General features: G+C 41.0%; 1 protein-coding gene across 5 annotated transcripts in view; it reads right to left on the reverse strand.

Moving 5' to 3' along the window:
• si:dkey-12j5.1 (uncharacterized) overlaps positions 1–27,818 on the reverse strand; it is a 409,564-nt gene that overhangs the window by 318,149 nt on the left and 63,597 nt on the right. For all 5 annotated transcript variants that reach the window (XM_068006739.1, XM_068006729.1, XM_068006764.1 and 2 more), the window contains 3 exons: positions 27,127–27,250; positions 25,328–25,435; positions 11,604–11,672 (listed from right to left, as the gene is read on the reverse strand). In XM_068006739.1, the coding sequence (XP_067862840.1) occupies positions 11,604–11,672; positions 25,328–25,435; positions 27,127–27,250 (301 nt within the window). The remainder of the gene's footprint in view (positions 1–11,603; positions 11,673–25,327; positions 25,436–27,126; positions 27,251–27,818) is intronic.

Raw genomic sequence — 27,818 nt, forward strand, 5'->3', positions numbered from 1 at the left:
GGCCAATCATCTAAGCCCCAGGACATTGCTGCAGGAGTTCCTCCGGGCAGTGTCCTAGGCCCAACCATCTTCAGCTGCTTCATCAATGACCTTCCCTCCATCATAAGGTCAGAAATGGGGATGGTCGCTGATGACTGCACAGTGTTCAGATCCATTCACAACCCCTCAAATAATGAAGCAGTCCGAGCCCGCATGCAGCAAGACCTGGACAACTTCCAGGCTTGGGCTCATAAGTGGCAAGTAACATTCGCGCCAGATAAGTGCCAGGCAATGACCATCTCCAACAAGAGAGAGTCTAACCACCTCCCCTTGACATTCAACGGCATTACCATCGCCGAATCCCCCACCATCAACATCCTGGGGGTCACCACTGACCAGAAACTTAACTGGACCAGCCATATAAATACCGTGGCTACGAGAGCAGGTCAGAGGCTGGGTATTCTGCGGCGAGTGACTCACCTCCTGACTCCCCAAAGCCTCTCCACCATCTACAAGGCACAAGTCAGGAGTGTGATGGAATATTCTCCACTTGCTTGGATGAGTGCAGCTCCAACAACACTCAAGAAGCTCGACACCATCCAAGATAAAGCAGCCCGCTTGATTGGCATCCCATCCACCACCCTAAACATTCTCTCCCTTCACCACCGGCGCACTGTGGCTGCAGTGTGTACCATCCACAGGATGCACTGCAGCAACTCGCCAAGGCTTCTTCGACAGCACCTCCCAAACCCGCGACCTCTACCATCTAGAAGGACAAGAGCAGCAGGCACATGGGAACACCACCACCTGCACGTTCCCCTCCAAGTCACACACCATCCCGACTTGGAAATATATCGCCGTTCCTTCATTGTCGCTGGGTCAAAATCCTGGAACTCCCTTCCTAACAGCACTGTGGGAGAACCGTCGCCACACGGACTGCAGCGGTTCAAGAAGGCGGCTCACCACCACCTTCTCGAGGGCAATTAGGGATGGGCAATAAATGCTGGCCTCGCCAGCAACGCCCACATCCCGTGAACGAATAAAACAAAACATTAAAGGTGGAAGTTGTCTGAAAGGTACTTGCAAGTACTGGGAAAAGACTTGTACACAGTGCATTGCTGAAATGCTTTTCTTACTTTTTTTATATAACCTACCTTCAACGTTGAACTGTGTGTCTGCAGCTGTGGAGTTTAGTATTTTGACTCATGAGACATTCAAATGGAGGAAACATTTTTTTTCCTTTGGAATGCTCCTGCACATATGTTATTTGTACTGTGCGTTCAATAGTGTGGTAGTTATGATACTGAACTAGCAATCCAGGTGTCATGGGTTCAAATTCCACCATGGCAAATTGTGAATTTGAATGCTTTAAATTTGCCACCAAAATCAAGTGACGCGTGAAAGCTGCTGGACCCAACTAGTTCACTGATGTCCCTCCGAGAAAGGGACCTGCCACCCCTATCAGATTTGGCCACTCAGCTGCAAAAGCAATGAAGGGCTCAATATCACCATCTTCGGCTAACTAAGGATGGGCAATGAATGCATCCTGGTCAACATTGCCCACATCTCAAAAACAAATAAATAGAAGTGATGGGGAGCAATGCAGGGGGGTGGTCAGGCGAAGCTGGTCAGGCATTAGGCATCCACCTGCTGGTACTTTTGACCAACATATACAGACCAAGCTTGTACCTACACCTGACCAAGAAGCAATGCCTTTGGAAGGTTTGCTTCACAAGAGAAGCCACCCAGGTGTTGAGTTACATGCTGGAACCTGACTTGCAGACCATCTCAATTATGACCCTGAATTTTTATACAACAGCCATTTCAGGCTGCATCTGGAGACGTTTACAACATTCGCCAATCAGCTGTACTTAAATGCATTAAATAAGTGACTCCGATGCATTGTTTACAGATGAGCCTGGAGCCGTCATATGCTGCAGGGTAGACTGCAGTGCCAAACTCACATCCATCGTGATGACACACACAGACTGCTTCAATGCACCCGACACATTCTTGGAAACTATCACTAATACCTTCACACATGTTACATGCTCTGATGGTATTCTTCTATTAAAAGCTAGACCACTGTGGTCTGAATCTCAAGGTTCCTCGGCCAGGGCCATACATCTTGCGACAGTCCCGGCACAGCATCTGTCTCACTTCTACTCTATGCATCATCCTGCACACTCCCCTCTGCCCCTAGCTGGGGGTATCTGGGTTGATACTTTCAATGAAAGGTTCCTTGAGGGCCTGCATGAATAAAGTGCTGTTAGCACATAAGAGAGAGGGTCCAGGGTCCTCTTGCTGCAAAACATATAGGATAGGACAGGAAGAATAGGTAAAAATGGATAGGTGAGCTGTGCAATTCCTATTTGATTGTCATACAAGGGATTACATGAGGATTTACTCATGCATTTGTATGACAAATTATGAGTACTGCACAAGAGGGAAGAGAACATGACTGCTACAACTAGCCTGCAGCTGGCACCTGCCCTCTTACGTCCCCATCTCTCACTCCCTTTGCCATCTGCTTCCAGCAATTTGAGCGCTTCTGCCCCAGAAGCAATTAGCAGTTGCATAGGATGGGGGGGGGGGGGGGCCGGAAGAAGGGGAGGCACCACCTGTTGCACTTCTCAGTCTTAGATTTTGTGCTACTTTCTCCTGAAAGGACAAACGATTGCCCATCGATTGCCACGATATTTAATCCCATGCATTTGTTAGCTAGCAAACAAATATGCGGGTGAGAAGAAGTACATTGAACAAGCATGTACAGTCATGCGAAGTGTTCAGTGCATCTATTCATGCAAGGCAGTGAGGGAAGGGACAGTTGGAGGCGAAGGGCAGCTTTGTGAATGGTCTTGCTGTATCCTTGCAAGTTGATTAAATGGCAAAGCACTTCAGAACAGTAAGGGGGAAGGTGATTGTAAGTGCAAAACATATCTACTGCAGTGCCTTCTTACAAGATGCCATGGCTACGCACAAAATCGGACATCCCATCAGTACTGGGTTGCATTGCGGGGCTGATGGCAGCAGCACTAACTAGCATGGCTACCTCCTGCCACTGTGCCTTACACTCCTTTGGGTGGGCACCGAAGAACAGTGCCAAATACCTATTACCTACTATGTTGTAGTTCAGCCAGTAATTACTCCACTGACAAGTCCGACAATTCTGAAGTTCAAGGCACTGAAGGTCCACTTGCAGACATGCTTGTAGTAAACATTCAAGACTGCGTGCACTTCTTCCATTCTGTTGGCTGCTGCAGTAGCTTAGGATTCTCCCCCACCTGCTAACAGTGGTGAGAGCCCACTGCCAGGTGGCAGCTCACCCAGAAAAATAAACAAGGGTGACGCCAGAAAAGGCAACAGGGTCCGTGCTGAGTCATGGTGGCAATCAAAAGTCCTGCCCCACTGCACTTCCAGTGGGAAAACCGCTGCATCAGAACATCCAGGCCACTGTCTGATAGAATTCCACTGAGTGGCTCACAGGAGAACAGGTAAGTTTATTCCTGGATATTATGAAGTATGCACTACTTTATAATCCATTGGACTACAAATAATAGGTGAATTCCGAATTACTCTGTGGACCTAATCAGTCTAACCAATCAATTAAAATGCCAGACTGATTTCATATTAATTTCAAATGACTGCTTTTTGACCTTCAACTGATTAAGGAATTAGGATTTTCTGTTGTCAACGTGAGCTAATTCTAAAGATGTCCAATCCATGGACTACTCTCATCCAAAAATATCCAGAGGTTAGACTTGATTTTTGGAGGTTTATTAACTATTTTGCTTCAGGCAAGGAAATGCACATGAGCTGAATAAACTCCCAAGCCTATTTTTGAATGTAAAATGATGTGGAAAAACCCTATCTGGCTTCATATTAAATCTTTTATGGCAGGCTGGTGAAGCAGATGGAATAAAAAAAACATCAAGCTTGGATTACCCTAGAGATGATCTTCCCTCATGAACAGATTAAAATCTTTCACTGCACATCATCTGAATGTGCAGACTACTCCAAATTGCCAATGGACATCAACATCTCTCCTCGGTATTCCAAAATAATTGCAAATAAATTATCAGAAATTACAACTAAGGTAGAAGTTCGGTGTTGTTGTTACACAACCCAGTGGTTATTTTCATAGACAACCACACTGTCACTTCAGAGAAATGTGGACAGTTTTATTAATGTTCATCTGTTATCCTGCTAAAACATTCTCATTTAGGTCAAATAAGTTGAGTTAGAAAGGATGACAAACGTGCAAGAACACAGATGTACAGACTACATTATAAAAATACTAGGTTTACCTTGTTACTTCTCAATTCATTCTTCTAATACTACAGGTTTTACTATACTTTTTAAACTTTTGAATTACTGGCGCATCAATGTTGCGGCACCTCTGATCAACTGACTTGGCTGTGGTAAACAAATTAATTCAAGCCATATTCTTCCTATCAGTTGAGAAGACCGGTGTAGCATTTAGGAGCCTTGCTCCACCATCTCTGCATCAATCATGTCAACAAAAGCAAAGAAAACTTGACAAATTGCAAGTACTAATGCCGCGAATCGATATGTATTGGTATTGGAAATATGCCGCAGGACATAGCCCAAATATTTGTTCCAGTGATCAAGATGGAATTGTTTCACGAAAGTTCGGTTATAAAGGACTTGAAAAACACTTTCTAAATGCAGTATATTCTGTTTGTTGCACAATCATTTGGTCAAATGATTAGTGGCAAGGGCACCAAATAATTTTGCGAGACATGTATTGCTCTGTATGATTCACAAAGCTATATTTAAAACTAAAGCAGAGCACACTTTGAAATATCTGGGAAATCATTACCCAATTAACATCAGTAATTCACCAAATTCTAATCCCTGAAGTCACAAGAAATTTCTGCACATAGAAGACAGCAGACTATCCATTTGCACTTTTTCTACTGCATTTAATTCCTTCTAGTCATTACTGGGAAAATATCATTATTCTACAGCTGTACTAGGTGAAATATATCACTATGTTTGAAAATTAAGGGCAATAATTCACACATATTCTGCTGGGAAAGAATGCATGAAATTCATGTGTTAAGCATTTTGAGGAAACAAACGTGTGCACTATATGAAGTGAGTGGTAAGATACATGAGTTTTTTTTTAAAGAACAATAACACCAGGTTTAACAACTATCTCAGACAGTAAATACACATTTATAATAAACAATTTTCAGCAAATGTTAAATACATGATTCAAATAATGTCCTCGTGCACAGAGATGAAAACTACAATATGAAGGAATGCATTTTCTGTAACACTTTGCTAAAAAAGAGAACTCCTCAATGGTTATTACAACAGCTTGCATTTATATAGCTCCTTTAGTGTAGTAAAACGTCCCAAGGCGCTTCAAAGAAGCGTTATCATACAAAATTTGACACTGAGCCACATGAGGAGATAAGAGGACAGGTGACCAAAAGCTTGGTCAAAGAGGTAGATTTTAAGGAGCGTCTTAAAGGAGGAGAGAGCGAGGTAGAGAGGTGGAGAGGTTAAGGGAGGGAATTCCAGAGCTTAGGGCCTAGGCAGCTGAAGGCACAGCCGCCAATGATGGAGCGATGGAAATCGGGGAGACACAAGAGGCCAGAAATGGGGGACTGCAGAGATCTCGGAGAGTTGTAGGGCTGGAGGAGGTTACAGAGATAGGGAGGGGCGAGGCCATGTAGGGATTTGAACACAAGGATGACAATTTTAAATTCGGGTGTTGCCGGAGCAGGAGCCAATGTAGGTCAGCTAGCACAGGGGTGATGGGTGAACAGGACTTGATGCAAGTTAGGATACGGGCAGCAGAGTTTTGGATGAACTCAAGTTTATGGAGGGTGGATGATGGGAAGCCGGCCAGGAGATCATTGGAATGGTCAAGTCTAGAGGTAACAAAGGCATGGATGAGGGTTTCAGCAGGAGATAAGCTGAGGCAGGGGTGGAGGCGAGCGATGGAAGTAGGTGGTCTTGGTGATGGAGTGGATATGTGGTCAAAAGCTCATCTCAGGGTCAAATAGGACGCCAAGGTTGCAAACGGTCTGGTTCAGCCTCAGACAGTGGCCAGGAAGAGGGATGGAGTCGGTGGCTAGGGCGGGGACTGAAGACAATGGCTTCGGTCTTCCCAATATTTAGTTGGAGGAAACTTTTGCTCACCCAGTCGGACAAGCAATGTGACAAATGAGAGACAGTGGAGGGGTCGAGAGAGGTGGTGGTGAAGTAGAACTGGGTATCGTCAGCGTACATGTGGAACCTGACGTCGTGTTTTCGGCTGATGTCGCCAAGGGACAGCGTGTAGATGAGAAATAGGAGGGGGCTAAGGATAGATCCTTGGGGGATTCCAGAGACAACGGTGCGGGAGTGGGAAGAGAAGCCATTGCAGGTGCTGGACTACAACTGGATAGATAAGAATGAAACTAGGCGAGCACAGTCCCAATCAGCTGGACAACGGAGGAGAGGCGTGGGAGGAGGATGGTGTGGTCAACTGTGTCAAAGGCTTAAGATAGGTTGAGAGGGATGAGGAGAGATAGTTTACCATGGTTAAAGCCACATAGAATATCATTTGTGACTTTGATAAAGGCCGTTTCAGTACTGTGACAGGAGTAGAGTCTCAATTATGCCTAAATTGTGCAAATTTACCAGTGACAAAAGAAATTGCTGATAACTTTACAAATTTTACCAAATAACCTGCTACCCTTTTGATTTATCCATTACTATTGCAGTGTCTGAGATCTCTGCGGGCCTCCAATCCTGGCCTCTTGCACATTCCGATTTCCTTTGCCCCTCCATTGGTGGCTGTGCCTTCAGCTGCTGAGGCCCTAAGTTCTGGAATGCCCTCCCAAAATACCGCCTCTCTACCTCTCTCATCTCCTTTAAGACGCTGCTTAAAACCTACCTCTTTGACCAAGCTTTTGGTCACCTGTCCTACTATCTCCTATGTGGCCCAGTGTCAAATTTTGTTTGATAACGTTCCTGTGAAGCGCCTTGGGATGTTTTACTATGTTAAAGGTGATATATAAATGCAAGTTGTTGTTGTTGTTGGTCATCACCAATATAGAATTCAGAACTAAATCAAGAATCTGAATGAGATCAAATGTCTAATCATGATAAGCTGTTCAATCTCATTTTTGTATTGGTCATCAGGGGGGGAAAAACTTGCCAAAAATCCCATTATAAGAAAAGCATATACAAGTACCAAAGAGTGATTCAGGGGTGAGCAGCATACTGTATAGAAATAATTTATTATGTTTCTTCTGTAACAGTATTTTTATTAAAACCATAAACTAGTTAATATCCACAGTTCACTCCACAGTAAGGAGGAGTTGATGGTCCAGACCTCAGGCATCTCCAGAGACACCAATGACACCAATAATTGATTTGTGAAGAGGCATATTTGCAAAATAAAAGAAAGATCACTTTCCTACTCAGTTTCTCACAGATGTACCAACTAACATAGGAATTTACAATCCAGAAGGAATTATTTTAACATAGCACCTACTTGCACTGCATGAAGCCTTATGATCTCCAGATTTGACTATTCCAATCCTCTCCTGGCCAGCCTTCCATTGTCCACCCTCCATAAACATCATCTCAACAAAATCCTGCTGCCTGTACTCGACCCTGCACTCACCTATCGCCCCTCTCCTCCCTAACCTAGACTGGCTTCTTGTCCTCCATCACCTCCAATTTAAAATTCTTATCTTACCTCACACCTATCCCCATCGAGTCCTACAATCATCCCCTCCCTGAACTCTCCACTCCTCTGACCCAAGCCTCTTATGCAACACCCCTTTCTTCGCCTCACCACTGGTGACCGACCCCAGCTACCTAGGTGCCACGCTCAGGAATTTCCTCCCTAAACCCCTCTACCTCTCCTCCTTTAAGACCCTCCTTCTTTGAATAAGTTTTGGGTCACCCCACCCAATATCTCCTTCGACTTGGCATGCATTTTTTCCTCACAGCTCTGTAAAAGACCTTGGGATACTTTTCTACATTAAAGGTGCTATATAAATGCAAGTTATTGCTGTTATTATAATAAACATAAGTACTTATGGCAATGCAGGCTGGGCACCTCGCATAACAATGTGTTGGGATTTGCTGTTCAGGAAAGGACACTATGAATGTGTCAAAAAAGAATGGAATGGAGCCCAAATACTCCGAGCACAGACATTAAGGCATGTTCGAAATAGTTTGATCAGACTCTACAGATATTATTAAGTCCTGACACTGGTTACTAGAAAATTTCTATTCACAGTGAATTGCTTTTCCTAGAGATACTAGAAAACCATGTTACATTAGGAACAAAATTCAAGGAACAGAGTCACTATTTCTAGAATGGAAAGAACTGTGTGCTGAAGAAAGTGTGTTTATTTAATTGGAAGGGAAGAGTAAGGTATTCTATGTACACATTGATAAAATATGTAACATCAATGGGACCCAATGTTTCAGGTCAAGTGGAAGCCCTCGGCTGAACTACAAACACAAAAATCTTAAATTGCTATTATACAAAGGCACAGTGTTGCTTAATAACATTCAAGATTTTTTTTAAAAAAACATATTAAATTGTACAGAGGAGGAGAGATTAGTTTGTGTTGTAAGCATTTTCCCATGGAATATCTTTTTTCTAACCATTATGAATGCTCTATCATAATAGGTTCACCTAAAAAATAAACATATTTTATGTTACAAAATCTCAAATATTCCTGGCAATGAAATATTTATTCCAAATACTACAAATTGCATGCTGGTTTACAAGGTTTCATGATATACATTACCTTGTGCTTCCACCAAGGTTGATTCAAGTCATTAACTGTTACATATGTAACACTCCAAGACTACCTAAATCGTACTGCTAAATTTCAAAAACTACATACCAATTAAGGATACTGGAATTCAGAATCCTGCTACTACAGGATTTTAGATATTATGAATGTTCTCAGCTGGACACACAATGCGTTGGCTTAGATGTCTTGAAAGATTATAGATTGTGACCAGCTTGATCTACACCAATTTTACAAAAATTAATCCTACTGAGAATAAGATGGACTGTCTCTGGAAATACATTTAACAATAAAAACTCTCATATTTTACAGGAATTAGTAAATTCCTTAAAATAGCATTTTGAAGCATTGTAGAAGATTCAAGTGAAGTGTGTTTGCATTATTCATTACATTGATTTTATGAAAAATCTTACACTGCACTGATGAGGTACATTTTTAATTTTCTATTTGTCAAACCAGGTAGTTTATATAATATGCAAGTTGTATAATAGTAAATGACTAACTGAACTTTGGAGTGGTGTTTAGTGTTTTAGTCTTGAAATTCCAAGTCTATAAACTCTTCCATGTGTTCAGTTCATAAATTTAAAAAGTTGGTGTTATGTTGCTCCTGCTTAACATAATCATTATAACCACAGAATAATAATCACAATCTATTCTGATAAAGATTTATTACCTAAATGTGCAATGCAACTGCATTAAGCCAACTGGAAATGTGAAAGGAATTTGCAAACTTTAAAATAAAATGTTACCTACATTAATTTCCAACGGGCTCAAAATATTTAATACCCTCACTAGGGTGGGATACTTAAGTATCCATTAGAAATTAAACCAAAATCAGTCTCTGGTGGTGGATTTCCTACCAAACCACCGCTTTCCATCACATGACATTTATCCTACATTTAATGCAGCAAGATGAAAGGACATTTAACACCTTGAACATTCTTTGTGGGGACAAGTTATGAGAGTGTATTTTTTTTTAAACTGAAGAAATTGACTATTTCTGCTGACAGCTACTGCAATACTAAGAGGCATTTTAATGCAGTCCTCTGCTTTTACAGTGAAGATGCTGATGATGAATTAACAGTAGCAGGCATAGGGCGCACAGCACCCAGTATTGTTAATTGATTTGTGTCAAATAAATATCTGGACTAAATCTGGCATGCTTTAATCTAGGTCAATGTTGTCCAAGTAGCAGCCAGAGAGCTGATTTGATTTTCACTTGCGAGGCTCCTATCAGTTGACTTCTTCTTTGATCTTCTGCACAAAGCTGACACAGCACCTTCAAGCTGTTTAAAGATCCCAGGCCTGGAGGACTGGAAAAGGATGATTTCTGATTGGTAGATTTTGGCCCATCAAGGAGCAAGCCTTACCAGACCTCCAGGCCCAACAATTTTCAAAAATGCAAGCATTCTCGCCTGCTCCCTGTGTTGCTTTAGTGGTTCCAGCCAGATTATATCCTGCTGCCTCTGCTCATAGGGGAAACATCTTTTGAAATGGGAATAATATCATTGAAGATAATAGAATCTTTCCAAAGGTATACTGAGGCTTATTTAAGAGAAAAGAGAAGAAAAAGAGGAGAGACACAGGAGACACAAACGGAAAAGATGCAGAGAGACAGAAGAAAAAGGATCAGAAAAGAGGGTGGAAAAGATAGCAAGACAAAGAAACGGGAGAAGAGGAAAGCAAAATAATCAATTTTGGGGATGTGAAGGGAATGGGGGGGAGGGCAGGGGAGGAGAAGCTCGGGGGGGGGGCAGGGGAAAACGAGAGTGGCCTCGCATGGTCTTTTTTTTTGTTTTTGTGGGCGTCTCACATTTTTCAATGGGGATTTCACTGTGTGTGTATATGGGGAGCAGACTATTGCACAATCAGATGTAGCTCACTCACTGGTTTTGACAGTCACCAGGTTGGACATCTCTGGTCTATGTCACCAAAATCAAATTATTCAAAATTAAGAATGTAGTGAGAGATTAGTTCCATCACTGCAAATAGTACTGATGGAAAAACACAGACACATAGTCCAGTAACAAGCCTTTACTTTGAGCCACATTATGCAAAGTTCATATTTGGTTTTGCAACTTCGTTCCATTTCCAACTGTACTGCCATGAACTTTCAACACATGAAATCCGTATTTTAAAAAAATTACATTTGGAGGGATGTGACTTATCCATCAAGCCACCTCAAATCTGCCACATCAGTGAAGTCTGTGCCACAACTCGAATATTACCTACACATTCAGCTTCAGTTAAATCTTAAACTTGTCTCTGCAGTAGAGAACTACATCCTATAGTGGTCCACTCACTAGACCACAATGGTTGCATTTTACTGCTGCTCAATAATCCACGCAGCCATGTTGCGTGGGCTAATTTATGGTAGAATATCATGCATGGCTAGTGATGGTGTCTTCAATCAGCGAAACACTGGCGACCTGTATCTACTACTTAGTAATACTTGTTGCCGAGTGATAGCTAAATTGATGAGGATTACAAGGGTTAAGGTACATCCTCTGGTAATTTCATCTTCAAGGACACATGAAGATTGAAAGTCTCTTAACCTGGAAGGGTAGAAATGAATAGAGTAAAATGGTATAAAACAACCAACCAAAACAACTTAGTCTTTGTAGTTGTTGGTTTAACATAATAGCAGTGAAAAGCACTCTATTGAGCAAATTTCCAAAACACATACAAATGGATTTCTGCTGCCTAAATAGTTTTTTTTAAATATTCCCTTTTAGTTTGTGACATCTATGCTAAATATAATTACTGCACTGGATCCTTTCATGTCTATTACATAAAATGGAGAATATGATCTGGTAATCCTACCTCATATTCTTGAACTTCAATCAACAGCTTGGCTGCAGATATTCTGGATTCGTATGGAGGAAACAAATTCTGAAACAGGAAGAAAAGTAGGTGACACATCAGCTAATTTCACTGTACCAGCCAAATCAAATTTTACTGTGCAGGTTCTTGAGCCTGTTACAACACATTTAAACAAGGGCATTCCAGCAACTTTTGATTACATTTTTAACGTAGGAATTGCATAATTATCATGGGAACAAAACTTCCACAACCATCTGAAAATAGAGTTCAAGATCTCGCCTGTGCATAGCCACCTATAGGGGGAACACAACTCAGGATTTGTTTCACTATTACTTTGTCTTGCCCCATCCGATGTCCTTACAGCGGTTACCAAACATTCCCCTCACCAGGATCAAAATAAACAGGATTGAAAGGTATGATAACGTACTGCAAGAGAAAAAGAATAAACTAAATAGAAACTCAAGAGAAACTAAAAAAACAAAAGTATTTTTTTTACCACAGTACTATTTATCTGATAAAAAGTCAGCAAATATGGGTTCTGACAAAGGGTCATAGACCTGGAAATGTTAACCCTACCTTCCTTTCTCCACAAATGCTGCCTGACCTGCAGAGTGTCTTCAGCATTTTCTGGTTTTGTTTCAGCAAATATGTATATGAACATATAAATTAAGAGCATGAGTAGGCCATTCGGCCCCTCGAGCCTGCTCTGCCATTTGATAAGATCGTGGCTGATCTGATTGCGACCTCAACCCTCCTTTCCTGTCTACCTACTATATAACCTTTGACTCCCTTGCTAATCAGGAATCTATCTAACTCAGCCACAATCCGTCCCACAATGGACTAATATATAGTTTAATTGTAACAGCTCATATCAGGAAACCCATACTGCTCAGATCCCTCTTAACTGACATCTGCAGGATTTCTGGTGGAGCAGTTTGCTGACAGTGAAGACCCAAAGTTATATTTCTCCATGGTGCTAAAAAGATTTTTAAAAATGATTAAAGGGATTCTGTCCATCAGGCCTGCTCTGTTACTTTTTTTAAAAGCCAGCAGCTCCATCTGTTTGACCCTGATTTCCCACCTTTTCCCCAAAAATCTGCCTCCATCTTAAACACCTCAATTCATTCTGCATCTATTCATATTCTTTCCTCCCCAACAGACATACATACACTCTCCATGAAAATGACAGTTGCATTGGTTATCAAATACTGGTAACAATGAGATGCTCACCCACTCCATTCGTGCAATATTAAACTATTTATGTGTATATTCTTTCTAATAATTGTAGTCAGTTAGTCATGGAGCTAGAGATTTTAACTATCATATTATTACAGCTTTTGAGCGCAGACTGCTGAACTGCATGGGAGGAAAGTACTCTTACCTCATACACCTGAATAAGTCATGCAAGTGGAGTGCGGAATTACAAGTTTATCCAACACCTTATATTTTCACTTTGTAGTATCAATGCTGTCGAAAGACCATTCAAAAAAACTCTACAAATATTTAAGATTTTCAAAATATAACCATAGCCCTCAATGCAATCTCCATTAACAGTTAACTTCTCCTCAATTAGCTCTACAAAAAGGGAAAAAGGATTGCCTTGAGACAAAAGGTCCAGAATTATTTAATTATTGTGCTTCTAACAGGATCAGTAAGATTAGTGACATACATGATGCCAAGGCAAATTAATATTTTCTGTTCATAAAGCAAGTTCAATTTCAACTACATGTCTTTTTCTCTACCTGCAACCATTAGAAAATATATATTTTTTAATTAAAATGTTTCACACCATCCAGAGATAAATAAATCCAATAAATAGGACGAGTTCCAAGGAATATAAAGTTATATCTTGAAATGCATTTGGCTCTGCAGCAACAAATTTTACCAGGGAAATTAAGGATATAGTCAACTGCACTCATACATCAAATAACTCGTTTATAGATCAAAGAATGAGGAAAATATTCAATTTGTGTGTTAGCCAACACAACCAGTTTTATAATATTAAAACTAAATTAACAAGCATCACTGTTGGTGCAATTTGTTCCATATATACCTTTTTCTAAAATGCATGAATTTAGAAAGGCAGGTTTCAAAGGATTGAGGGATGGGCTAAAGAAATTAACTAGGAAATATTAAAGATATTTCAACGGAGGAAAAACAGAACTTTTTTAAAACTGTAATATTGCAAAATAAGTGCAGATGCAAGAAAAATAGATGTAAGCCAGACATGAATTGGGTGATTAAAATTGAAGGGTATTAGTGAATCAGAGAAGTTTTTCCAGCAATCCAGCAAAATTCATGGTTATTTTTCTGGCTGCCACACAGGACTTTTAACACCCTCTGAAGTGCCTAGTTGTAAACAATTGCTACAAGTCTAAAAATAAGGAAATATTATATGATGGACCCATCGGCATTGTATCAGGATAAGGTTCTCGAAATCTCAGCTCAGGTAACCCTCACTAACTTTTGGGAAATGATGATTTATCCAGAAGAATAGTTCAACAAATAATTCGAGCAACAGCCTTACACTGTCATACTCTGAGGATAATATTTATCAGCCAACATCCAAGACTCCTCCATCACCATCCCTGGAAATTTCCTGACCCATCAGCAGGATAGGCCCACCAGAGAAGGGGCACAGTGCTATAAGGTCAGAGAGGAGCAGCACTGGGAGCAATTTTAAACTCTGGACCCCCATGAAGTCAGGTCAAACAAGGTCACAGAAACCAATCGTTGATCGATACCTAGTTCCCTCCCTCAGCTGACAAATATGCACTCCCCATGTTAAGCATCACTTGGAGGAAGCTATAAAGTAAGCAAGTGTGTGGAATGTACTCTGGGTGGGAGACCACAATATCTACCACCAAGAGTGGCTCAGTAATATCACCATAGACTGAGATGGCCAAATTCTGAAGGACACAGATGCCAGACTAGGCCAGTTTCAGGTGGTGAGAGAATCATCATAAGGGAGAAGCTGACTTGACCTTGTCCTAAGAACATAAGAAATATGAGCAGGAGTGGTCCAAACGGCCCCTCGAGCCTACTCCACCATTCAATAAGATCATGGCTGATCTTCGACTTCAACTCCACTTTCCCGCCCTATCCCCATATCCCTTGACTCCCCTAGAGTCCAAAAATCTAACTCTCTCAGCCTTGAACATACTCAACGACTCCGCATTCACAGCTCTCTGGGGTAGAGGATTCCAAAGATTCACAACCCCCTGCGTGGAGGAATTCCTCCTCATCTCAGTCTTAAATGGCCAAACCCTTATCTTGAGACTATGCCCCCTAGTTCTAGACTCTCCAGCCAGGGGAAACAACCTCTCAGCATCTACCCTGTCAAGCCCCCTCAGAATCTTATATGTTTCAATGAGATCACCTCTCATTCTTCTAAACTCCAGAGAGTATAAGCCCATTCTACTCAATCTCTCCTCACAGGACAACCCTTTCATTCCAGGAATCAATTTAGTGAACCTTCGTTACACTGCCTCTAAGTATATCTTTCTTTAGATAAGGAGACCAAAACTGTACACAGTACTCCAGGGTAAGGTTTCACCAAAGCCCTGTACAATTGTAGTAAGACTTCCTTACTCTTGTACCCCAACCTCCTTGCAATAAACCTATGAACCTATCTGCCAGTGTCCATAAAAACATTTGTAAACAATTTTACAACACCAAGTTATAGTCCAGCAATTTTATTTTAAATTCACAAGCTTTCGGAGGCTTCCTCCTTCGTCAGGTGAACGATGTGACGAAGGAGGAAGGAGGAAGGAGGAAGCCTCCGAAAGCTTGTGAATTTAAAATAAAATTGCTGGACTATAACTTGGTGTTGTAAAATTGTTTACAATTGTCAACCCCAGTCCATCACCGGCATCTCCACATCATAAAAACATTGGTAGGAGTGACCACTGCATAATCCTTGTAAAGATTTCTTGTTTTCACACTGAGGCTATTCTCCATCATGTAAGGTGGCACTACCTCTGTGCCAAGTGGGACAGACTAACGACAGATCTACCAGCCCAAAACTAGGATCCATGAGGCATTATGGAGCATCAGCAGCAGAATAGACTACCACCATAATCTGTAAGCTCATGTTCAGCACATCCCTCACTACTCGATCACCATCAAGTCCAGAAACAAACTCTGGTTCCATATGGAGTGTGGATAAGATGGTGGGTGCCCCAGTTGTGGTAATATGGCTTTGCCCAGCTCAAGAGGAAATGTTAAAAGGACAATGATTGGAAGATACAAGGGACAATTGTTGACTCAACGGTGCGTTCTGGTGGATTGCAACTTTAGCCAGGACATGGTTCTTTAGGACCATGCTGAGAAGAAGTAAAGAGCACTTTGGTATATCTCATTTTTCTTCAATGACAGAGAAGTCCCAATGCAAGTTAAGCTTGTGGCATTTAAGACATTCCAAAAAGTTCTCCTTCGTGGTTTAGAACCCATCATGCAATGGAAATGCTTTCTTTGGTTCATAAGAGATCTAGGGCTAATTTAAGAGGTGAATTTGTGGCAAAAAGGGAATACAGCTATACCATAAAAAACAAGGGGTTCCGGCTATACCAGCCTACCACTCGGTACCCCGGAGGATGGGTCAGATTCACAGTGGGAGCACCTCTTTGCCAAAGTCCCTCACAGCTAGATGAAGCAGTTGGCAAAGCCTGGTATGGGTCATTGGAATTTGACGTCAAGAACACCAAGGTGACTGACACTTCATAAACTGCCTGTGCAGGTTCTTTCAGGGTGCTGAAGGATGTGCATCATACAGCTGGTGAGGAAACCCAGACTTTGGACAACTGCTGCTGAAAGTCATTACCTGGAAGTTGGTGTGACTACGATAACTGAGAAACATTCAACTACAGCATATTTGCAGAGAGGAAGGTAGGTCCAGCCCCAGTCTATGTTGAGTTGGCTGATGTCAGATGAGAGCAACAGTACTGGTCTGAGCATCCCTGGGCTGCAGGGGGGGGGGGGGGGGGGGGGGAGGGACAAAAAAAAAAATCAGCCAAGATTTCTGCCACTGATCATTATTCAGTGACGCTGAATATCGGGGATAAGAACAGGGTCAAGGTCAGGTTGGATGTTCCACGCAATCAAACAGCCAGCCAACATTCTAAGAGTTGCACATGAATAATGCCCACCTGAGCCAGATTTAAAGAGGTGGAACAGTAAACCCGCAAGAAACTGATGGCTTCAGGAGGTATGGGGAGGAAAAACATTACCCAAAAAACTCTTTTTTGAATATGAACACAAACTTGAACATACCATGATCCACGGGATATTACTGAGTCAAGATAGCTCCTCTTAGCATGTTCACCTCCAACACACTTTGTATAGCTCTTAACAATAGTTTATAGAGGGTCTATTGCAGTAATGCATCTGCCTACCACTAAGTAGTTTACCATAGCAATTCTCTTCCAGTTTTAAAGACATTACAACTTGTTTTGACCTTGCAAGGTTATATTCTAATGAATGAAATACTCTTCTGTGGATCAAAAGACCACTGATCCTTTGCGAGATGTCACTTCAAAGATCAATGCCACTTGGTTGTCATCTGTGGCCCGTTTGACATATGCGGCGTGGTGTGTTTGGCCATGTTTTTGGTGTGAGTCAAGGCCTTGGCTCAGGATTAAAAATCTCACACCTAGGATTTGTCCAGTGTGTTAATTGGCTGGGTTTTCATTTCATTTAGTAGCTCCCTTAGTTTGGAGTGCAAGTTCTTGTATTGTATACAGTAGGCCCAAATGACTGTGTGAAAGACTCCAATTTTCTAAAAGCACCTACATCAGAGAGGAGATTGGAGAGAGAAAAAAGATCTGCTTACATGGGAGTTGCAACAGAAAAAAAATATAGCATTTAGTTTAATTAAACATCTTCCAACTGCACTCAATTTTAATGGAAGTATTTTATTTGCAATGGTGGCATAAGCAAGAAAGAAAGCCATTTATATAACTCATCACATCTCCTAAACATCTCATAAACCACTCACCTAGAAGTGGTAATAAGTGAAGTACTCCACGCTTGGGTTATAAAAGTAGGAGGAAGGAGAGATAGGAGGGAGGAAAGAAGTCCCAGAGTTTTGAGATTTTGGAAAAGCATGAGTTCCGACACTTTACAATGAGTCTTGACTTCAACACGTTGTGGAGTTAGGGAAGAGGAGGAGCGTGTAGAATTATGTTTACCCTGTTTAGGACTATAATGGCATCAAAAAAAACAAAGTGAAAGAAAAGAAAAACAAAAAAACACAAAATAACTTGCATTTATAGTTGGCACAAGAGGAAATCGAGCTTCTTAAAGGTAGCTTTAGCAATGGATGAAATGTGGGAGTTCCATTTGAGTTCAAAGTAGATAGTGAGGCCAAGAATGTCAACAGATGAAGGAGGACTCAGGGTGAAGGTAAGAAATGTTTGCTAGAACTGCAAGGGACAGAAAGCTGTGTCTTTGAAGAACTGAAAGAAAAAAAATGTTTATTTCTTCATTTAGGGGAATGGAGGAAATCAAGTGGTTGTGATTCTAATGTTGCACTGCCAGAGGACTAACGGTCGAACACCAAGGGCATGCAATCTGAAGGGAGTTGATGAATGCAGAGCGTAATCATCAGCGAAGAGTAGACAGGATTGTTTGATGAGTGAAAGGTCATTGATATGTAAAGTGGGAGAAGGACAGAGTTCTGGGAAACTCCTGTGTTAATAGAAAAGACGAGCCAGCGGATCAGCTATGAACTAGTGCACAGAGTGATCTCCAAGGACAGTAGATGCCACGAACAAGCTTTGAAGATTATGATGGGTTTATAATAGGGTAAATAGTAATAGATGGTTTCCACTGGTTGACGGTTGACAAGACGGCAATGAGTGGAAAGATTTAACATAATCACAAAAGAATTAAAGAGCAGGTTAGTAAAAAAAATCTTCATACAGAGGGTAGTTAAAATGTGGAATTCTCTGCCACAAACTATGGTTGAAGCATGGTCCATAAAATGACTTAAAGGGGAATTAGATAGTTATTTGAAAAAGAAGAATATTAAAGGATTTGGAAAGCGTGGAGTGTGAGATTAGACTCGGTGGACTTGTGGAGATAAACACGGGCACAGATCTGATCGGATGAATGGCCTGTAGAGTCAAGAATGAAGACTTTTAAGTTTACAGATGGGCAATCACTTTTCTGTTTTGGAAGTGATTTTCCCCCTTCTGTGGTTGTTCCTTTTGTTATCCTCTTCATTTGATTTTTTAAACTTTAAATACATTTCTTTTACGTCTTCACCTATTTGCCTCTTCCTGCTTTAGAAAGAATCAAAAGTAACGAGAGGGGAAAAGTGGAGCAATTAAAAAGAGAAAATCAGTACGAAACGGTAGATAAAATGCACAATCAAAATAAGCAGAAAGAGTACACAAAATAAACAAACCAGGGATGATCCAGCCACTTCTAACTATGGACGTCAATAAAATTTAAAATGCGTAATTGAAATTGCAATCTAGCCAAATATTAACACCCCAAAAGCTCAATACATATAGAGAAAGTCTCCATTCAACATCAACAATTTTAACAGTTTCAAATGCCAATTCTACATAATTGAACAGACTTGGCTCAAAATGCATCACTTCATTTACAACATCAATTTAGGGAAATTAAAACAGCTCCTTCTGCACAATGTCATTTTCATAACACTTGGAACCTAACACGGCTATATGGATCCCTTTTTTTTAAATCCACCATCACTGGAAAATAACAGCTAACCTTGGATATACCAGAGAATTTAATACAAAATTGAAAAGGCTAAATTTCCATTCACTGACATTTCTAAAGAAAAAGTTTAAGATCAACCTCTCATTTTCATCTAAATACCTAATTAAAATGCCGTGGCCTTATAACATTTTATGCATGTCCTTACATACATTTTTTAAAAGGCTATCAGCTTCAATGTTGTGTATTTTAAGGACATGTGTCACCTCATGCATGAAAATTATTAACTTGCTTTCTGTAGTATGTCAAATCAGGAATAGGACATCCTTGAAACACTGCTCTAAAGCACCGCTTTCACTAGCTCTCTTGACGTTAAGTAATACTCTAGGATAAGGCCTTACAATATCCTTTTCTTGGCCTCATCAACATGAATTACTTCAAAAAAGAATTATTTTCTGTAATCGAGATTCCGTTAGGGTACTTTGACAAAATGCATCAGGGATAGGCTTAGGGCCATTTTCCCTTCCGTAAAAGTATATACATCAAGATATCATCCAATTATTTAATGTCAGGATGTTAAACTATCAGAGTTTCTTAAACAAATTGGGTATATTAGGTCTCCTTCCAGCATTTTCTTGTTTAAATGTCTTTTCACATGGGTTGGGACAGAGTAAGAAAGGAGGTGAAGACTTCAAATAGTGATGCTGAGACTATAGAGGAAGGAAGGGGCAAGTCACAACACTTTAAATAATCTACAAGTATATGAAATAACCAGAAATAGACTAAGATTAGCACATTAATATCTTTAAATAGAGAGATATAAATCACAAAGGCAACAAAATATTGCTAAATAAACTTTATAACACATTTGGTTGGCTCCCACAGGAAGTACTATTTCAAGGGTTGATGTATATTTAGACACCGAGTACTAATGGTGGCCATGTTTACACAGTCCATGTTCCGTCTTACACCTTGGATAATTGAGCTTGTTCTAATAGTGCAATGTACACACTCAATAATGTGCCCTCTAACTACCAAAAACAAAATGGCACCTATTAAAAACTTTTTTTTTTTAAAAAGGTGGAAGGAGAAAAAAAGACACTCAAGTCATTAATATTGTTAATCTTTGAGACGGTCAGAATTCACTAAAGAATCAGAATGATGCAATACAGGGAAAATAAAGAGAAATTTAATATGAAAATCTACCAGCTCTTCTGCATTTAATGGGAATCCCGCACAAGCTTCCTCCTGTCTCAGGGCTGTAATCTCTCAGTCTCAAAAATTGTGCTGGTAATTTCTTATTTTCTTTGGCTGGAGAACAGGAGAGCCATAAAGGTTTGGTGGGGGGGAGAAAGAGAAAAGAGAAGAGAAGAGAAGAAAGGCTTAAGCTGTCGATATTCATACCACATCAACATCTTCCGGGGCGGGGGGGAGGGGTAGAGCTAATCAAATCAATAATTGAAATGATTAACAAAATGAAAACCCAGCCAATTAACACACTGGACAAATCCTAGGTGTGAGATTTTTAATCCTGAGCCAAGGCCTTGACTCACACCAAAAACATGGCCAAACACACCACGCCGCATATGTCAAACGGGCCACAGATGACAACCAAGTGGCATTAATGTCTCCTTATACTGCTTTACCTATTTATTTTCATAGTTTGCCAGAGTATGAGAGAAACAAGAGAAATCTAGAGAGGCAGGGTCACCCCAGCATTCAAAGCAGGAGTGAAAGCATTCAAACCACAAAGCCTCTGAATGCCGAGATAATCCACAGTAATCCAGCAGAAAAAGCAAGAGAAACATCAGACAACTTCTATATGAGATTACAATCCTGAGGCTTGTGGGAGCCTATGTAAGATTCTCACTGAATGCAGGAGAGTTGGTAGGCTTGCCTATTAAGCACAGGGGAGCCAAGTTCAAATGCTTTTAAAAGAATAAATGTCAGCACTCCCTAACAAACATCTCACTAAAGTGAAGTACATAATCATCATTATCTTTTTCATCTCGTGCCATCTCAGAGCTGGAGACAGGCAGCCTTAGTGGGAAACATCTCTTCACCTCATATCAGTTGTACAATTTGGTTGACCTTCTTGAACTATGCCTTTACGTCATGGAGTTTTGGATCGATTAGTCTCCCTCTTGCTCTCTTTCCCATTGCCCTTCGTATCGGCAATTCATGTAACAGCTGTAGTTGTAATTTCAAATATCTGGCATATTTTAAGGGTGCTTATCCCAACAGTTTACTGTCACCAAGTTCATCTCCTAGTCAACCGCATTCATTGCATCCAGTTTATGAGGAGCATCCTATGATACGTCCACATTTCAAATACTTTTGTGAAGACAGAACCAAAGTATTTGTTTAATTGCTCTACCATTTCCCTGTTCCCCATTATAAATTCTCCCGTTTCTGACTCTAAGGGACCTACATTTGTCTTCACTAATCTTTTTCTTTTTACATACTTGTAGAAGCTTTTACAGTCCACTTTTATGTTCCTTGCAAGTTTACTCTCACTCTATTTTTCCCCTCTTAATCAATCTCTTGGTCCTTTTTTGCTGAATTCTAAACTGCTCCCAATCCTCAGGCTTGCTACTTTTTCTGGCAACTGTATATGACTCCTCTTTGGATCTAATACTATCCTTAATTTCTTTTGTTAGCCATGGTTGGGCCACTTTTTCCTTTTGTGTTTTTGCACCAGAAAGGAATGTATAATTGTTGCAATTCATGCATCTGTTCCTTAAATGTTAGCCATTGCCTATCCACCGTCATGCCTTTTAATGAAGCTTCCCAATCTATCATTGCCAACTCACTCCTTATACCTTCATAGTTTCCTTTGTTTAGATTTAGGACCCTAGTTTCGGATTGGACTACTTCACTTTCCATCTTAACGAAGAATTCTATCATGTTATGGTCACTCTTCCCTAAAGGACCCCGCACAACGAGATTAATTAACCCCTTCTCATTGCACAATACCCAATCTAGGATAGCCTGTTCCCTGGTTGGCTCCTCAACATACTGGTCTAAAAAACCATCTCGTACACACTCCAGGAATTCATCCTCCACACTATTATTGCTAATTTGGTTTGGCCAGTCTATATGCAGATTAAAGTCACCCATGATTACTCTAGTACCCTTGTTACATGCATCTCTAATTTCCTGTTTGATCCCGTCCCCTACATTACCACTACTGTTTGGAGGCCTATAGACAACTCCTACCAGTGTTTTCTGCCCCTTGGTGCTTCTTAACTCCACCTGAAACTTCAACTCTACCTTCCACTCTCCACACATGCTACCTCACCTGCTGAGTGTTACCAATTGTAAACAATTTTACAACACCAAGTTATAGTCCAACGATTTTATTTGAAATTTACAAGCTTTCGGAGGCTTCCTCCTTCCTCAGGTAAATGTCAGGAACTCCTCGAAGCCTACGCATTTATAAATCACAGAACAATACATGGTGATTACAGATAGTCTTTGCAACTGCCCGTTGCCAAGGCAATCACAGTGTTCAGACAGAGAGGTGTTACCTACAAAGCCCCCGAATATACAGTCAACAAAAAAAAACAAACAGAAAAAAAGAGGCAGAAACATCCGGAAGGCAGAGAAAGCCAGCAAATGACCCGTTATATTAAAAACAGATAGCTTTTGTTCGCTGGTGGGGTTACGTGTAGTGTGACATGAACCCAAGATCCCGGTTGAGGCCGTCCTCATGGGTGCGGAACTTGGCTATCAATTTCTGCTCGACGATCTTGCGTTGTTGTGTGTCTCGAAGGCCGCCTTGGAGTACGCTTACCCGAAGGTTGGTGGATGAATGTCCATGACTACTGAAGTGTTCCCCGACTGGGAGGGAACCCTCCTGTCTGGCGATTGTTGCGCGGTGTCCATTCATCCGTTGTCGCAGCGTCTGCATGGTCTCGCCAATGTACCATGCTCTGGGGCATCCTTTCCTGCAACGTATGAGGTAGACAACGTTGGCCGAGTCACAGGAGTATGAACCATGCACCTGGTGGGTGGTGTCCTCTCGTGTGATGGTGATATCTGTGTCGATGATCTGGCATGTCTTGCAGAGGTTACCGTGGCAGGGTTGTGTGGTGTCGTGGATGCTGTTCTCCTGAAAGCTGGGTAATTTGCTGCGAACGATAGTCTGTTTGAGGTTGGGTGGCTGTTTAAAGGCGAGTAGTGGAGGTGTGGGGATGGCCATAGCGAGGTGTTCGTCGTCATCGATGACATACTGAAGGCTGCGGAGAACATGGCGTAGTTTCTCCGCTCCGGGGAAGTACTGGATGACGAAGGGTACTCTGTTGGTTGCGTCCCGTGTTAGTCTTCTGAGGAGGTCTATGCGATTTTTCGCTGTGGCCCGTCGGAACTGTCGATCGATGAGTCGAGCGTCATATCCCATTCTTACGAGGGCGTCTTTCAGCGTCTGTAGGTGTCCATCGCGTTCCTCCTCGTCTGAGCAGACCCTGTGTATTCGCAGGGCCTGTCCATAGGGGATGGCCTCTTTGACGTGGTTAGGGTGGAAGCTGGAAAAGTGGAGCATCGTGAGGTTGTCCGTGGGCTTGCGGTACAGTGAGGTGCTGAGGTGCCTGTCTTTGATGGGGATTCGTGTGTCCAAGAAAGAAACTGATTCTGAGGAGTAGTCCATGGTGAGCTTGATGGTGGGATGGAACTTGTTGATATTATCGTGTAGTCTCTTCAGTGATTCTTCGCCGTGGGTCCATAGAAAGAAAATGTCGTCGATGTATCTGGTGTATAGCGTTGGTTGGAGGTCCTGTGCAGTGAAGAAGTCCTGCTCGAATTTGTGCATGAAAATGTTGGCGTATTGGGGTGCGAATTTGGTCCCCATGGCTGTTCCGTGTGTTTGGGTAAAGAACTGGTTATCGAAGGTGAAGACATTGTGATCCAGGATGAAGCGGATGAGTTGTAGGATGGCATCTGGAGATTGGCTGTTGTTGGTGTTGAGTATTGATGCTGTCGCAGCGATGCGGTCATCGTGGGGGATACTGGTGTAGAGTGCCGAGACGTCCATCGTGGTGAGAAGTGTTCCTGGTTCAACTGGTCCGTGGGTACTGAGTTTTTGTAGGAAGTCTGAAGTGTCGCGACAGAAGCTGGGGGTTCCCTGTACGATGGGTTTCAGGATGCCCTCGATGTATCCAGAGAGGTTCTCACACAGGGTTCCGTTGCCTGATACGATAGGACGTCCAGGTGTGTTGGCTGTGTGTATCTTTGGGAGGCAGTAGAAGTCTCCCACGCAGGGAGTATGTGGGATGAGAGTGCGTAGGATGCTTTGAAGGTCTGGATCGAAGGTCTTGATCAGTTTGTTGAGCTGGTGGGTGTGTTCTTTGGTCGGATCTGCGGGTAACCGTCTGTAGTGTTCCTGGTTGTCCAGTTGTCGGTATGCTTCTTTGCAATAGTCCGTTCTGTTCTGTATGACGATGGCTCCTCCTTTGTCCGCTGGTTTGATGACGATGTTGCGGTTGGTCTTGAGAGCGTTGATGGCGTTGCGTTGTGCTCGGGTGACATTCTGGACTGTCTTCTGAGTGCGCCTGATGAATCTGGCATTGACGCATTTCCTGACAGCTTGGGCATACATGTCAAGCTGAGTGTTACCAGCATTTTCTGTTTTTCTTGTTTCTTTCAGATTTCCAGCACCTACGGTATTTTGCTTTTTGTTTTGCAGCATTTCATCGTCTCAATGTGTGTCGTCAGGCAGTTTTGCATGTTGTTAAATAGTTATTTCAGTAACTAGTAATAAGTTTGTCTTTTAATTGCAATCCTGATTCATTTCACTACCATGGTATGTGAATTGGTCAACATTGTCAATCAGAGCCTTATCAATTGTTACGATAGTTTTCAGCCTTCCATCTCCACTTCAGTTTCGGTTCCTGACAATCAAAAGCAAAAAAAAACAAAAACCACAATCCTATATAAAATTACAGCATTTCCACAATCACATTGCACATATAATAGTGCAATGCCATATGTGTATTATAGTCACATTACATTTAAGCTTGTATTAAAAACTGGTATATTACCTGTAATGGATCTAGATCATTTATGTGTTGAGGTACATGGTCTGTCTCTGCTCTCTGAAAACTAGGTAACCATCGCTCAAGGCTTTTCATCAGGAATGTTTTACCTTCCTGTAAATACAGAAATAAATAATTTTACCCAGGTTTTAAAAGGTAAAAAAAAACATTCTGTCGATGTGTAGCTTTAAAGTTTAAGCATCATGTAGTTCCAAGAATGATTAGCAGCTGTGGTAAAACCATCACAAATCAACATGTTTCATCCATGCCAGTGACAATGCAGTAATTGTACAATCTTAGTTTGTATATCTCCAACAGTTTCTGCTTACAGACAGAGAAGAACATTTACAACAGACACAGGTTTTCAATTACCATCTGAATAAGAAATGACATCGGAGAACAGAGTTGACAGCATGCAAATAGCACAATGGAAAACACTCTCCCAATGGTTCAGTGAGTAAGTGCGCTATGCAGTTTTTAAAAAATGGCACACCAATCAGACAATTATCACCAGTAACTAATGAAAGCCTCATTCTCCAGTTTCCATGCAGAACATACGAGTATGAAGATGAACTTCTGTGCATGGTCATGTTGCTAGTCTGTGTACATGGCTTCTGCTTCACAAATTCAGTATCAAACTTATATTTATTCCTACATCAATTGAACAGTACATAATACATAAAGAAGCAAAATTCCACATTCTAATTAACCAGTTAAATGTCAAAGGCTGAATTTTTAAAAGATATAGATAGCTTGGTCACAAAATAATTAAGAGACTGAGAAAGTTGTCACCCAGAAATATTGACAGCTTTCCTGGTAACAAGGGCATTAAATATAGTGGTGACAGCATAGTTAAGCAAGTTGAGAGCAAAGAGAAGTTGTGACAAACAGAGGGCCAGAGGCAGAGGATTTGGGAATTGAAAATGAAATTGTGATGCTCCTGGGGAGAAATTTTTCCAAGGCACTTGATGAGAGTAGAGGATTATGGGTGATAAGGGAAACAATAGTCAGAGATAGCCTTGTTGTGGCACTCTCCAGTCCTTTGCCACAGCTACCATCTCTTATGAATTTTGAAAACCTCAATTAGTCCCTTCACTAATTCATTAACCCCCATCAGAATTCAGAGATGTATGCCATCTGGTTCCGGAGACAATTATTTTTTCCCTTCTCAGCCAATTAAGACCAGAGTTTACTTATTATGGTTGTATAAGGAAGTACAAAGGGCAATCTTCTGGCTGCCCTTCTTCCTCACTTCCAGAATCCCAGTGTTCCCTGTATAGGCAAAATCATTTCCTTAAGCAAATCTCAAATGTTTTATGCAAGAAACAGTTTTTCACAGGTCATCAACATGAACTTTAATTTTTCTGTATAATGTATGAGAAAGCAGTAATTTTAGTATTATGAAAAAGGCAATCATTGTACAATTTGTATACTAGATCTGGAAGGTGAAAGAAGCTAAGATGATAATGTCATTATATTCTACAGCTTTTTTTAAAAAATTGATTAGCCAATTACAATGGCACTATGTGCATTCAACTCACTTTTGGATAAGTTAAAATTCCCAACCACTCTGGTAATAGGGGATTAAAAAAATGTTATATTGCTGTACATAAATGTTTCCTTGGAGCATGTTGCACTTACTAAAATTATGCTTACAGTTAAGGCCAATGTAGCAATAATGGATGAAAGTGCACAGAGATTTATCTAATTAACTAATTATTCTATGCAGCTGGAAGATTTGCTGCTGTCCTAACTCAAATTACTGGTTCCACTAAAAGTTAAAATCAAACAACAAATTTCTATACCTGTTTCTGTTCTGTGCTAAAAAGATAACTAGCCATCAATTGCAAGGCTTCAGGGTTGTCCGGATCATGCTCCATGGCCTTTCCCAGGGCTTCTTTGCATTTATTTGAAGCTTCATCCTCCAAACTGTAAACACAATAAAAATTATCAAACTACATACACATAAAAACTAGGTACAATTACTCACCTGAAAAACAATTTAGTGCGCCTTCTGTTGATTATATAACATACAATTTTGTATTGGCTAAACAGAGATTTGTATATACATTTACAGACATACAAATATTATTTTAAAAAACAATTCAAATCCTTTAATAATTCAAATAAAAGTAAAACCGTAATCATACATCTACTAGACTTATTTTCAGTCCTGTCAATTTTTTTTACAAAAGAGAAAAAGTAAGTTACTCCAGAGGTAGTGGTCAGAATTCTTCAAATAAAAAGATGCTTCATTGCTACAGGTATTTAGCCAATCTTTACATGAATTTTATGAATTACTCATGGATTTAGAAATTTGCGATCTTAATGCCATCCAACAACTATTTACTTATATTTACTAGCTGGAAATCTGTACTGGAGGAGGACGAGGTGTGTGGTCCAACTGACCCAGCATCTGTCTGTATGGCTGAGGATTTCTTTACCAACTGCACTCCATTTTGATTTCTAAAATTAATAATGCCTCTTTTACCTTACT

Source organism: Heptranchias perlo, chromosome 2, assembly GCF_035084215.1.
Source record: "Heptranchias perlo isolate sHepPer1 chromosome 2, sHepPer1.hap1, whole genome shotgun sequence".
Lineage (NCBI taxonomy): Eukaryota > Metazoa > Chordata > Chondrichthyes > Hexanchiformes > Hexanchidae > Heptranchias > Heptranchias perlo.